General features: G+C 45.3%; 1 protein-coding gene across 2 annotated transcripts in view; it reads left to right on the forward strand.

Annotated features, from left to right (window-relative positions):
* Nucleotides 1-15,254, forward strand: part of TTLL9 (tubulin tyrosine ligase like 9) — a 208,509-nt gene that overhangs the window by 90,680 nt on the left and 102,575 nt on the right. For both annotated transcript variants that reach the window (XM_069651005.1, XM_069651006.1), the window contains exons 3-5: nucleotides 7,736-7,828; nucleotides 8,179-8,290; nucleotides 8,752-8,937. In XM_069651005.1, coding sequence (XP_069507106.1) covers nucleotides 7,736-7,828; nucleotides 8,179-8,290; nucleotides 8,752-8,937 — 391 coding nt within the window. The remainder of the gene's footprint in view (nucleotides 1-7,735; nucleotides 7,829-8,178; nucleotides 8,291-8,751; nucleotides 8,938-15,254) is intronic.

Consider the following 15,254-nt stretch of genomic DNA (forward strand, 5'->3'; position numbering starts at 1 on the left):
ATGGGACCAGACTGATGAACAAATGCACATTTCTCCTCTGTGAAGGGTCAGTGAGCTAAAACGTGGTTGTGGACCCTCCTGAGTGGAAGAAATTCTATAGACCGGTTAATTGAACCATGTTCGTTCTCAGTAGAGGGAGTCCCACACTTGTTGAAGCTGTCATTGTGTCGCCCTACCCTGATCAACAGCAGGGAAGTTTAGCTTTTCCAACCTAGCTGAGGGGTTTCCCACAGGAGTCAAAGCCAACAAGGTGAATTGATCTCGAAATGATGGGGAGGAAGACCCCTGTGGATTAAGCAAGAGAGTAGGCCAGGGGAAATCTCACACCCAAAAAAATGGAAGAGACCAAACATTTGACAAACTGTTTTATTTAACAAAACCCTGATGAAACAGGGACAGCACGAACATTAGGCAAATCTCCATGACTCTCAGCATCTCCAAGCTTGACAACATCTTATTGGTAGACAGAGCCGACCGGAGTACCAGCAGGGTCGGACCCTGCAGAAGTCCAGGGGAGCCACGCTGGGTCTGCAACGGGGCTGGAGCGGACTGCAGTTAGTGCAGTACCAGCAAAGAAGGACCACACAGAAGTGCTGGGAATGGCAGAGTACCTACAACCGACATGCTGTGGTACCATGGCAGAGTCGAAAGATTGCCGGGGAAGGTTCTACACAGAGGATACACTGCAATTAGGAAACCGCTTTCAGGGACACCACGGCAATAATCACACAAACTCTTACCTGCCATTCAGCCTGGCGCAGAGAATGGAACGAAGGGCAGCCAGCATTGTGGGAGTACCGGGAGGTCAGGATGGCATAACTCCACATGGGAAAACGAAATGGCAACGAGGCGGCCTGCAGACAGGCCGGTTAAACTGAGAGGCGGGTCTTTGGGGTTTAAGGTCCTGATTGTTCCAAGTAAGAATGCTGTTGCTGATTGGCAGAGGTACAGGGAGGAACACATAAAAGCAGCCAAAATGGTTACATTGTGTCTTTTGGATTCCCGCCGTGTCAGGCGGAAGATCCACGGACTGAAGGCTAAGAATACTGCTGGACCTAGTAGACTGAAGGCCAGAAGGAAGGAAAGAAAAACTTTGGGAGACCCTTATTCCAGAGCTATCAGAAAAGACTGAATAATTTAATTGCTGAATAGAAGCCTGAATCCATTTGTTTTTTTAATTAAACCTCTGAAGTTATTTGAGCAACTATTGGGTCTGGCTAATGAATTCCCACACTTATAAAGGGCTATGACATCACAAGTGACGTGTCACTTCACAAAAACCTAGGGTGGGAATGTGTTGGTTAAGGGAGTCAATTATGTAGATTTTATGTAGTGGTTAGTGTGATCATTGGTCAGGCACTATCTGCTAACTGCACCTGAGACCACCTTCTATGTTGCAGCAGGTAAAAAACAGCGATGCAACAATGTGTAAGGCACCGTGGATGGGAGTTAGTGATTGGACAGTGGTGGCTTTATCAACCATGGCACTTTGGAAGGTTACCAACAAATGAGCACAGTAGTGTTGGAGGTTGGGAGGTTTGATGACGGTACCACGGCACTACTTGTCCCAATAAGGTTACCATTTCGGACTCCCTAGTCCACAGGCCAGGACATTTAGCTTTCAACATTGCACTGCATTAACAATAATGTAGACACGCAGTTGGCTGAGTCACTTGCGTTTAACACCCCCCACCACCCATTTTCCAGGACCCTCCTTTGTGGACCCCCACCCCTCCTGCTGATGTTGCTCTGTGCTGACCTGGAAAGACATTCTTTTCCTTGTACTCGCCCCTGATGTTCAGTATTAAATTATCTTATGTGTTAAGCAAACCTGTCTAATGTGTCTGTGTGAGTTCAGCCTTGCTACGTTTTTCTGAGCCTGGAAGGGCTGACTGGTTCTGAACCATTCTGTGGCGTCAATTTTATATGTGATGGCTGTTCGGTATTGTTGCGTTATATGTTAGCAAATTAAAAGCAGATGTTCTTCGCGTTGCACTTCAGCATGGTGTCACAGATGTTCTTCATGTATAAATGCACATATAATCTAATGTCTGTGTGACTTCATGGTGAATGCATATGTGCTTCATGACTAATGAATGCATGTATTTTTCTACCATCTGTGTGGTCATTCTTGCCATCTTTAGCTCACACCGTGGTTATTATTACTGCCACTGCTAAGAGTATGGGTGATACAGTTGTCCAAGTCTGCAATGCTTCTCATATTTACAATATTAGACTGGGGAGGGGCAGCATCTATATGTTTGCCCCTTAACAATCTAACAGAGAGGAGAGCCAGGAAAGAGCTGTGGGAGTTATCCTATCCCACTAGACATTAGGAAACGGAGAAAGTGAAGGCATGCCATATAAGGGAATCCCTTTATTGAGGACCATTAAGGCCAAAGACTGTTAGAACTAGAGACTGTGCTAAAACTCTTGCCTGCTTTCGATCTCCGTGAAGCCTCACTCACGGAAATACATCATGGCCTACAACATACACAGGTTATCCATGCCCCGCACACATTCTACAGGATTGCCTTGATGCAATCTTGCCTTTTTTTGTAACCATGCTAAACCGTTCTCTCAAGAAAGGTATAGCGCTTCAGGATTACACTACTGCCAAAACAATTTTCTTTAAACTCAGATCAGCCTGTTAATTATAGGTTTATCGCTAATATTCACTTTCTCAAGAAGGTTCTCGAAAACGTGGGTATAACTCGAGAAATTGTAGCAGCTTATGGGGAACAGCAGTTGGGGTTCAGATCCCACAGAAGGACTGAAAGAGCATTGCTGGATGTACGTGGACATTTGCTCTAGAATTTAGATAACCTTGAGACCACTCTTTTGATGATGCTGGATCTGTCAGTTGCCTTTTACACCCTCTACCATGGTGTTTAACTCCAAAGATTAGCCTCTATTGCAAGGGGGTGAAGATTGGCTTCATGCTGGTCTGTGTATGGTTGTAGAAATGTGGATGTTATCCAGACTGAATTTTCAGTGATGTGAACAATGTTCTGCCTTAAGGCTCTGATCTGACTCTGCTGATGTTCAGTCAACATGTAAAGCCTTTCCAAGATCCACTTTACTGATTTGGATATTGTGTATCACTGCAATTGAGATGGTACACAATTGTCTTTTAAACTTACTGGCATCACTTGCCATGATAGTAATAATTTTTCAGACATCACTGCTCAAATACAAACCTGGATGCGCAACAACCGTCTTGGAAACCCACTTTGCTGTTGTACATCCTCGCAAGATCCTCTGTTGCCTTGCCAACCTTTGCTTCAAGTAGACTCCCACTCTCTTCCGGTTTTATCCAAAGTAAAAACTTTAGGGGTCTACTTTTCCCATCTCGACCTTTCTTCTCAAATCAACTGGGTTGACATTGACAACAGTATTTCTTACCATCTCTTTCTATTTAAACACATTTTTCTGTGCCTTAGTCGGGATCATTTGGGTACCTCTGCTAAAGCCATACTAGTAGCAAAGTTTGAATTGCTCTACTTCCATCTGTGCGGGTCTGCCCAAATCACTGTGTCAGAAACTTCTTATGCTCTGAAAAAAACGCTGTACGAATTGTTATGAAAACTGTTACTCCTACCTTATGCCATCTACACTGGCTTCCTATTCCTGCCAGTTTAAAATGGCTAACTTGGCACACAGATGTATATACAGGAATGCTTCCCTCTACTTAACTAATACATTGGAAATGTATGTGCCAATACTTCCCCTTCGCTTGGCTAATTCTTGATAATCGGTACCGCCAAGAATGAATTTCCTTGACAACCAGACAAAGAAAAACAATCCTCTGAGGAAAAAAGCTCAGTGCACCTCTTGGGTTAGTTCAAAGCAGACAGAAAATGTTAAAGAACATCATCATCACTCATGAAGCAACCAGTATACAATGTTATTCCACCACACTTGTTGGTTTACCCCATGTACCTACTACCTGTCCCTTATAGTACCTCCACCGATTGGCTGCATCTAATCTACTCCAGCCCCGACACATGGTTCTGCTAGTATGATTGGTGGGCATCTGGGAATGCTACCCTCCCCATGGGCCTAGTCACGTGATGTGCACCTGGTCGTTGACATGAGCTGAGTGGATACTTTCGAGGTCAAATTGACCCTTCAGAATAATGAAGTGCTTCTCATGATTCCAGACACGCAGGCACCCCTGCCGTGCCTCCCCGGTGCAAAGCTGGATTTGTTGGCATCACCCTAAGTAGTACAAATCACAAGACCGCTCACACCTTGTGCCCCCTTTATCAGCTGCCTCCCCCAGGACCTCACTAATCAGCTAACTTGTGAAGGATTTAGGTGTTCTGGTCATGGGCATCTGACAGTTCAAATAGGACGACTATTATTCTGCGGGGTGCTTGTGCCCTAAATCTGGGTTGGGTTGTTTGGCAGATTAGGACCTCTTGCCTGGCTCCCATGGGTTTGTCCTTCATGGCGGGTGCAGCCTTACCTGTATTTGCCCATTGACATTCCCTTCTGATTTTGCAGGCTTGCAACGTGATTCAATTGCGTTCTATCTACCAGGCATTCAAGGCCTTAGTGCTCAGCTGTTTTTGCTGGGGAATGGAATGGAATGGGAAAGTGATTCTAAACTCATTGCCATTTTATACTGCTGCTTCCACCACAGGCTGTTGCAAGGTAGTCCTTACCTCTAACATGGCAGTGCTTCGGTATCTCTCGCAATAGAGACTGGGGCTGGCTGCTACATTATGTTTTATTGTCTTTGGTTGCTATGTTATATATATATATATATCTATATATCTATACACACACACACACACACCCCCACCCCCCCCCCCCCATCGTCCACGTGCACTTAATATATTTTCAATATATTTTCCTCAATCTCAATGGGCATGGGAGCTGGACGTGCATCCAAACAAGTTGGACGATTTTCTGTGCAAGGAGTACATTTGACTGGGACCAGATTAATGCCGTTTTAAAAAAGGCCTCCTTACATTCTTATCATTAATCCCATTCATATTTATTAATCAGTGTTTTATTTCTCGGCTCCAGTACTGTAGTGGCTTTGGGTTTTGAGCTCTATAGAAATATTTTGGACATACAGAAAACCAATTGACTTCATTCACTCAAGAGACCTTGTTGGTTTGGAACCTTACATGAAAACATCCTACTGTTGAGTTCCAATTTTCCTTGGTTGACCCAACCTCTAGATGTATTTACCTCAGATAAGCCACCCCTGCTTGATACAGCATTCCTCTTCAGGTGAGAATACATTGTTAAGACCCAGAGATAGATACTTTTTTCCCTTTTGTTTTAAAAATTATTTTTATTAACATTTTCAACAAAACAAACCTAAAGAAACGACAGCATGCGGATAATCCACAACAGTCCAGCAGCTGCACGCGTTTCAAACAAAGACTGAGAGGCAAATAATCAAGTCCAAACGCCCGCAGTGCCATTAATGTCTCTATGCACAGTGCATCTATTAGTCTCTTTCCTGCAAGCTTGTGTCCGACGTACCCCTCCAGGTCAACCCGACCTATGTTTACCTGCCTGCATGCAGCCCAGCCGGGCTAAACTGCCAAACCTTCTGAACATTCAACCAAAAAAACAAATGCATGCCACCCCCTCCCACCGCTGGCACCCCCCTAGTCTTCTCCCCCCCCGCAGACCCTAATCCTTCATACAATCATGCAGAGATAGGTACCTATGAAGTCAGAAAGGTGGTCTGAGGTTGATCCGATTTAATCGGGAACCTTTGTAAATTCCCTCAGTAAACCTTTATTTTTCCACCAATTCTTGTCGAAGTCTGGTGTTGATCCTGCTTTGCTTTGTGACACCATTCACAGAAGACAAGAATGCCCCCATCAGTGTCAGATAAATAAGTGTACACTTACCCACGTACAATATCTTGTGCAGATGTAAGATGCTTGTACAGCAGTGTGTGTACGATTGTCTGGTGCAAGTTGTTTATTGATTTGGGCTGTGTTTAAGGGGTGCACTACCATAGGTACAATGCAGGAATGGCAACCCTAATTTTCCCATTACAACCCTTTCCTTGTGCGAATGACACATCTTGGTGCCAAAGTGTTTTATCGCTTGGCCGCCTTATTCATTGTAGTCCTTCATCCATTTTACATAGCTGTGTAACCTGCCATGTTGAGAATTTACCAAATAAGTAAAGTTACTTACAAGCTCTGCCTTAACCGAGGGCTCACCAGGCAAATTAACTGCATGACCTGAGATCTTTAATCATGCAATAAATCCCCCATGGGCCTGTGCAGAGAAGGGAGGATGGTTCAACATCACTTCATGAAGGATCAAGAAGGCATTGGCATGGGAGGAGAGGTGAGACTGTGCCAAGACCAATCAACAACTCCTGATGTACCTGATTAATAAATAATACAGGGTTGACCCGAGACCATCTGCTCAGGACTAGGTGTTCCATACTAATGGAGTCCTTCCATAAAATTGTGAGCATGTAATGCCAAATCTGTATTGAAGTTTTAGTTCAATAGCATATAATGAAATCATGTAGTGACGAATAGGATGCTTCCTTTTTAGGTTTTAGTACCATAAAACTGAATTTTCGAAGTTTTTCAGTCCAAAAGAAAATCATCAGAATAGCCAAGTGTGAGAAGGCTGCATGCCAATATGCATTCAGGGGTCCAGGTGGTCAAACGCAGTCTGAGAGGCCAGAGAGAGGAATTCAACAAGAAAACGATGGTTCCCAAAAGTAAATTTTTGCTCCAAACTAGTTCCTGTCATAACTGTTTGATTGGAAGAGAACAGGAAATCTCGAGAATGATATCAGAAGGACCTCTGAGGACCAACCACTGCATGTGCTAGCAGGTAGGGTAACATTGCTCAGTAACATTGTAACGCTAGGCTGGAAGGTAGGAAAAGAGTAATAGAAAATATGCTGCTGGACAATGGTAGGGCATTCCTCGGGCCAGGTAGAGTTTTCTCCATTTGGACAATCTTTGTTTGCTGGGGAAAGCCGGGTGAATACACATGTTTTGAGAGGTAATAATAATAATTTGGCATTTATATAGCTCTAAGAACCCTCAGGTATCTGAGCGCTGCTTATTATTATCCACGATGTGTGGTGCTCATTTATCGACCTCGGAAGGATGAAACGCTGAGTTTGACGCTGCCGGGATTCGAACCTGCATCAGCAGACTCAGCACAGATGTCAAAGCGAGCGCTCTACTCGCTGTGCTATCGGTGCCATCTTTAAGAACACTCGCAGCCAATGGCGAATTGTGCTGTTTCCCATGCTTGGAACAAACACGATGCTGCATTTATCTAGCTGAGGCGACGTCTTGTTTTGGCACCTATAAACGGCAAGAGTACCAGGACACTGCTGCCATCTTGGAGGAAGCTGAACTGTATGGATGCAGCATTTCCAATAATGGCATCAAAAAGCTGAAAGTGCTCAAGGAAGGTCTTTCTGTATTTGTGGTAGCAGGAGGTAGAAGTTTGAGGATTGGATGGTGCCCAAAATGCCACTTTCCAGTCTGCATAACATGCTGCTCTCTGTCTCCAGGCCAGAGTTACTTCTGCACAAGGCGTTCATGCTTTGAGCTGCTGGGCCGATGACTGGATATGTTTATGTTTGCATGCATGCTATAGCTGGGCTCTGGCCTCCTTTTCTGTTGCGGAGACTGATGATGGTGAATATATCCAGGTTATTTTAGTCTCTTTAGCCATGGTATTTTGAGAATCCAAACTTATGTATGTCTTACAGGGAGCCCCGGGCCTGCATCAGATTCAAGTGTGCTCTGAACAACACCATCCTGGATGTCCTGCGCCACAGACCTGGTTGGGTGGAAGTCAAAGAGTAAGGACATGACAGTAGTTATTACCCTAGTCCTTTGCTTTGTGGGTTTAATGTTTTTTTCACACGCCTTATGCTATGCTGCTAGCTCCACATCTCTCTCAATACACTGCAATCGGACCTCTGCACAGGGTAATATGTGAGCCAGCTGCCCAGACCTGCACTGCCATGAACATTAATGGGCACCTTTAGATAGAGGGTGATGGATTGTTTGAGATGGTGCACTTTATGGAAAGGCAGTGCCAGTGGGCTCTCATGGCACTCAGAGTTACATGTGCGTGGGTGGGAACAATGTGCTTCAATCATATTTGAACATTTCCTTTCTGTCTCTCTCTCCATTACTCTCTCTGCAGTGAGGGTGAGTGGGATTTTTACTGGTGTGACGTGGGATGGCTCAGGGAGAACTTTGATCGCATCTACCTAGAAGAGCATGTTCGCATCTGCCACTTCCGCAACCACTATGAGGTAAGTGTGTCCTACGCAGCGAGGAAGGGACACTACTTGGGCCACTGCAGTAGAGTGCAGCAAGACCTGGGGAATGATGAGCAGAGCGTTTGGTCTCTGGGGAAAGACCTCAAGGGGAAATGTAAGAGTGATCAACAGTGGAATAGTGAGGACAGAAGCAACAATGCACTGTAGACTGTGATTCCCAGCAAGAAGTAGTGGAAAAGGGGAAATAAATGATGAGCAGGAATGTAATTCAGAAAGTAGCAGGATGGAGGTAGAGGTTGGGATGAGGGATGAGCCCCAGAAAGGTTCAGAGATATTTTCCCAATCCTCGATACAAAATAGTTTTTAGAAACTCTCTAATACACTTTTCTGGTCACTCTCAGACCCTGATCATATATTTAGACATGAGTTTATGCCCCATAAAAGTTCATAAAAAAAGCTTTGTGTTTGACTTTGGTCTCTTTCCACATTTGCAGCTAACCCGGAAGAACCTCATGGTGAAGAATCTGAAGCGGTTTCGAAAGACTCAAGACAGGGATCTTGGGAAATCTGAGGCAGCCAAGTGCGACTTTTTCCCAAAGACATTTGAGCTGCCATCCGAGTACCACATTTTTGTGGAGGAGTTTCGGAAGAATCCTGGAATCACGTGGATTATGAAACCGGTACACAGGCGTATATGGGTTTTGGGTGAGATAGAATGGAAAGTGTGCTCCCTACATCCAGGAGACTGCTGCAGGCTTGGAGCTTTGGCAGAGGGTAAATCTGTATAGGAAAAAAGTAGAAAGGAAGACATGGAGTTGTTCTCACTATAACCAGGAGACACCACAAAGGGCAATTCTGGCGGGAAATTTAGATTTCAGTGTGTGAATTACTCGTGAGACTTCACAATGCAGGAACAGTGTACAGATTGGCATTAATGTAGAACTGTATCTAAAGATTCCATGAATGAAGAATTGAGGGCAAATGTGGTGACGTCTGTAACCGCAAAACTGAATGTTGATGTCTGGAAGGCTTTGCATTAATCATAACCTTTAGCATAGCTCTGGTCAACCCTCCAGACTAATGTTTGTAGCCTGCCTTGACATTACAGAAGGGCGGAAGATCATATGTAAATCAAGCTTGGCTCCAACCCAAAAGGGCCAGTCCAGCCTCAGCTTCTAGGTCACATTTATTTATTTCATTTGTAAAGTGCACATACAACCAAGAGGCATTGAGGCGCTGTTGCATGTACAGGTCCAGGAGGCAAACCTAGTCATGTATTTGTATCATAGACAAGAATGAGCAGAGGTAATTACAGATAAAGTGCGACATAGCATTCTTGTACATATTGGTCATGCTGTGCATGCTGTAATGTAGATGGGGGTGGGTAACTTTGCAGGTGTGATGGGAAAAGTGGGGGGGTTGGGCAAAGAGCTGAGTCTTGAGGGCTTTACGAAAGATCCAATAGGATTTCTCAGCCTTCAGGGAGGGGGGAAGGTCATTCCAGAGTTTAGCGGCGCTGTAGGGGAAGCTGGAGCCTCCAGCTTTACATCTCCTCACTTTAGGCACAAGAAGTCTGTCCGTGTATGGGGTCCTGGTGAGCCTTGATGATTCTTTGTGTGAGGTAAGGGGGCGCTGTATTGACAAGGCACTTGTGGGCAATGGAGAGTGTTTTAAAAGTGATCCGCTCCTGGATGGGCAGCCAGTGAGCTTCTCTTCTTGCTTTGGAGATGTGTTTTCGTTTTGTGATATTAAGGGCTGCTCTCTGATATTAAGGGCTGCTCTCAAGGTGTTATTTTGTATAACTTGCAATTTTTTAAGGTTACCAGCGGAGGTGCCTGTAAATAGGACATTGCAATAGTTTATCTTGGAGCCAATTATAGCCCGGGCAATGGTGAGGCAATTGTTTTTAGTGAGGAAGGGTCTGGCTGTTTTGAGGACTTTTGTGGTGTATGCTGCAGAGGAGGCAATGACACAAACTTGTCTGGACAAGGTGAGTGAGATGTCAAGGTAGACTCCTAGTGTCTTTACTGTAGTTGAGACCGGAATGCCACACTGATCAATCCAGAAGGACGTGTAATGAGTGTTAAGCGACTTGCGGGAATTGGGTGTGCCGACAATTTCAGGATTTCTGTCTAGTCGCCGTTGAGGCATAAGTGATTCAATTCCATCCATGCCTGAATTGTAGAGTAAATATTGTTAGAGTATTAGTCATCAGTGTAGTTAGCTGAGAGTGGGATCAGGATTTGCGTGTCGTCAGCATAGTTGGTGTACGCTATGCCGAGGGAGTCTAGGATGTTGAAGAGTGGCCTGGTGAAGTGTGGGGGCGATGCAGGACCCTTGGGGTACACCGCAGGTGATGGGGAGGCATTGGCAGTGTCTTAGAAGAATCTCATGACTCTGCATTCCAGGAAGGATGCAATCCAGGCTGTTGCATGTGGGGACACGTTGGCGTGGGTAGTAAGGTGTTGGCAGAGGATTTGATGGTCGACCAGGTCAATGCTGCAGACAAATCTACAGCAGGATATGTCTTCTGCAAACCCTCTAAATGCAAAGGCGATATTTGCCCAGCATCCCTCATCAAAGACTGTGCTGACTTGTTAGCCCCAGTCATCACAGCCTTTATAAATGCTTAATTTTCCAAAAGTACTGTGCCAGCCAGCCTTAAATAAGCCTGGGTCCTCCCCCTCCTGAAGAAAACCTCACTAGACCATTCATCCCATCTAACTATAGGCCTATTACAACTGTCCCCTTTCTACTAAATATTTTAGACCGTGCAGCCTACCTGCAGGTTCAGCAATTCTCTGAGGACAACACAATCTTAGGCATGTGTCAATCCGGCTTCCGCCCAGGACATGGAACAGAATCTGCCCACCTCGATCTTAAAAATCAGCTTGACGAGATCAGGGGTGAAGGAAACTGTGCCCTGCACCTGCTCCTAGATTTGTCTGCAGCGGGACCACAACCAAGTTCCAAACCGGGTTCAGCCTCATCTCATGCCCAAGAGTGTAAATCATGGCCTGAATTCTGTTTAACCTCCCAAGCCTCAGCATCATTTGACTTCTCCAGATCCTTCTCCCTCTCATTCATGTACATTTATTTTCCTGCCCCTCTTTAAACTGAGAGCATCTCAAAAATAGCTCTGATAAAGCCTTAGTTGCCCTCATTTTCCTTGATTAGCTTCACTAATGGTATACATTGTCCACATGCTAATCCTTTAATTGTTGGATGTAGTACCCACTGTGTGAGCTGGGAATATTTTGGGCGATCCCTCATCCCCAGTTGCTGTTCTTGTGTGAGCTTTTAAATGATTGTATCTAACCTTAGTTAAATAGCCCTCCACACCAACTTGCCATTTGGCACCAGCCGTGTCTCCATTTTATAAACATCTGATCCTGAACAACAGATTACAATTGGGGGTTCTTGTGTGTAGGTGTAGGGAGAAGGGCATGTTCTGAGTTCCACCTTCAGAGGTGCTGCTTGGTCTGCATAAGATCTGGGCTAATCTAAAGTCGGGACTGTCGGGACTACGGTGCGATTAGCCTTTTGGTGAGACCTCTGTCCACCTTACTTGTGTGATGAATCCGGTGGCGGAGCCCATGCAGGCTCCTCAGCAATGGTTTGTCCTAGAAACCGCGTTTCTATGTCGCAACTTGAACCCACTCGACCCCTCCTCTTGGGCTGGAACAATCATTTCCACCTTTGGTCTCTGCCCCCCACCCTCCTAAACCCCAAACCCCAAGTGAAGAATATTCTATCATACTGCATCCTGCTCAGGTTAGGTGCCTAGACTGGGAGACCCTGGAAATCATGAGAGGAAGTTCATAATAATGGCCATGATTTACCCCAGGCATGAAAGGAAGGGGGTCTTCCATGGCTCTGGAAAGGCTGCAAATGCATGTAGGGCAACCGGGGCGCACGCAGTGCCTTTCCTGTGGGAAAATACATGCACACATTGATCCTTTGGTGCATTGTGCCCTCTGCAGTTGAAAACAGACTCCGGAGAGTACTTGCCTTTTCTCTGCTTGGCAATGTGTAACCCATTACAAGGCCTGGAAGTGCCCCTAACGCACCTGGATTTGCAAGGTTGCTCACATGGGTGGGATAATGTCATCAGGAGGGGCGTACGCCCATGCTGTGCCCATTCTCATGCGCTGGGGCACCATCTTTTTACTGACAGTTAAAGGGGTGTTCTGGCACACCCCTTCACTTGCAGGGGAAATGGTTTTGGGAGGCTCCCATGGTATTTATTTCTTCCTTTGGGTGGATGTAAAATCACGGGGTGATCCCAATGAATTTCAGGCACTATTGCAATCCCTCATCATGTGGTACCCCCCAATCATAATGTGAGCGGAGGGTAAAGTCATGCAGTATTTAAACCCCGAACTGCTTTTGCCAGAACTGCAATCTCATAATTGCCTCTGGGTGCTAATCAGTCTAAGTGAACCTTTCACTGGAGACGAAGCTACCAAGGAGTGTTATTCAGTAAATTAAAAACCTCATAAATAACACACATTTTTACATTGAGTCCAATATGACCATGGTTGGGTAAAATGAAACAAGCGCCCACCGAAATCGCCTTTGCCCTCCTTTGAAAGCCCTGACATCTTCCTTGAGTCATCAAAGGAAATGCCTTCTGAAGTTGGTAGACGGTGCATGCGGTCTTCAGGGAGACATTGATCTTTCTCGTGCACGTCCGTTTCCACACCTGAACCTCATGGAGTCCAATAGTCATCCTATCTCAAGGGCCATTCGACGGGGCTGGTCAAAGTAACACATTTTTCTCATTAGATACTCAAACGTCGAAGCTTCTTTTTTAAATTCATTAGAAAAATAAGTGACAAACTACATGGTGGCCCATGCAATATATGAGCAAATATATATAAAAGATTCAAACTGCAGAAAGTTAATAACACACAAATGTAGAGCCCTAGTAAGGATATGGTGGAGGAAAGAGCAGGCACAACAGAGAGTGCAAGGGCAAGTCAATGAAGCCCATGCAGGAAGTTACCAGTGAATAAGAAATCTCTGGCAAGCACTGTCAGTCATCACTCATACCAATATGCTCACCCTCCACTTTGCACAAACAAACAATAGAACGCAGCTATACCCCTATATCAATTACAGTCTAGGTGCACACATACCTACTCTACTCCATGTACACCTCAACAGCCTGATAGAACGCAGCTACACCCCACAGAAAAATCGGCCTAGCTACACACATCAACCTCTTACACAGGCCATTGGCTGGCAGAATGCAGACTCAGTGACCACCTTCCTTGCTGCTCACATTCCACTAATCTCTCACAACCACCGCACTGCACCTTATATTAGAATGCGGCTACCAACGCTCCAACCACCCTGGCTACACATATACAGAGTGCACCGGTGCACCATAGACTACATCAACTCTCTCCACTGATCTGGACTGCGGTCCCCAAGGACGTTGAACCCACAAGCGCTTTGAGATCATATGAATGGTATATAAAGCGCTATACAAATGCACAATAACGCTCAACGCATCACAACTAAAGACTGTGTACTAAGTTAGAAAACATACGTTGATCTGAAGTAATAATAAGAAGGCACTGTCCTTGAGATGTCCTTTTGGGTTGGAGGGGTAAGGAAATGATGCAGCCGCCTACTGACAGCTGAATTCTATGGCAAGACAGGAGGCTCCTATTATGCATCACAATCTTTACTCTGACATCACAGCAGCAAAGAAGAAAAAACTTTGTAATAAAACTTTCTGAAGAAAGAACTCATCACAGTTCTGCAATATAAAACATCCCAATCCAAAATGGAGGGCAGGTCATGCCCTAAGAGTATCCAATGGGCTTAGAGCCAGTCCCATAAATGTCCCTTTCTCTAACACCAACTCCTCTTTCTTTGCTGCTGACGCCACAGCTAAGTCACTCCTCCTAGTTCTTGCCTTAGTGTTTGATAAGACGGAGTTTAGAGTGTTACTTTGTGTCATGTAGAAAGAGTATTGTGTTTTATCTGCACTGTGACAGTGAAATGGTCATTCTTTTCTTTAGTTTATATGGTATTGGTAATTAGCGCGTTCGCATTATCACGCTTGGACCCTGTCACAATGTTACATTGTTGCGGCGCTCCGCTTGGAACGTTCCGCTCTGAGTGTGAAAGTCCTTTCCTTTTGCTTGTAAACGGCGCTCCCGCCGTGTTATTTTTTCATTTACCTCGCGCCGCCTGCCTCTCATAATAGGCGGCGACGCGTGAACTTCGTTTTCCCTCAGGGGAAGTTTGTTTATTGTTCCGCCGGAGCCGGCGCACAGTTTTCATGTTAGTTTGTGACGCGCGCGGTAGGTTAAAGATGCTAAGCTCCTTACCGTCGCGCGTCACCATAGTTGAGCACTTCCTTTTCTTTTTTCCTTCACACGCGTCGCGTGTGTTTATAATTATACGCTGCTCGCGTATAAGGCCAGGTGCAAACAGGCTAGGCTTCTGTTTGGTCATGCATTATCACCCTGCTGAGGTGTTTATGTGGAACAAGCCTGCTCGGCTGCCCTCGGTTTCACCCTGCTAGGGTGAATTCTTATTGGTGTATATACCAAATTAAATAGCCTGCTTGGCTGCCTCCAGTCCTGTCACCCTGCTAGGGTGTGTTTGTATACATAGCCTGCTCGGCTGCCAACAATTTCTGTCGCCCTGTTAGGGTGTATATATAAATATATATTTTTTAATAGCCTGCTCGGCTCATTTGATTAAAGTGCACCTGTTGGACAGCCTGCTCGGCTTCTTTTTGGTCGGGGTGGAAGTTGACACTTCTTTGGTAGCACAATATTTGCTAAAGTTGGTCATGGATAAAAATATGGCTCCTGTTTCGGTGGATGCCAGCACTCAAGCGCGTCCTTCAAAGAAAAAAGATAATATAGTAGACCAGTCATGTCAACAACCGTCTGTAGCACAAGCAATCCAGTCTTCCCTGGATTCGGCTTTGTCTGGTCTCAATGATACACTAGCTTCAGCGTTTGATAGA

The sequence above is a fragment of the Ambystoma mexicanum genome, chromosome 3p (assembly GCF_040938575.1).
Source record: "Ambystoma mexicanum isolate Mex_15411 chromosome 3p, UKY_AmexF1_1, whole genome shotgun sequence".
NCBI lineage: Eukaryota > Metazoa > Chordata > Amphibia > Caudata > Ambystomatidae > Ambystoma > Ambystoma mexicanum.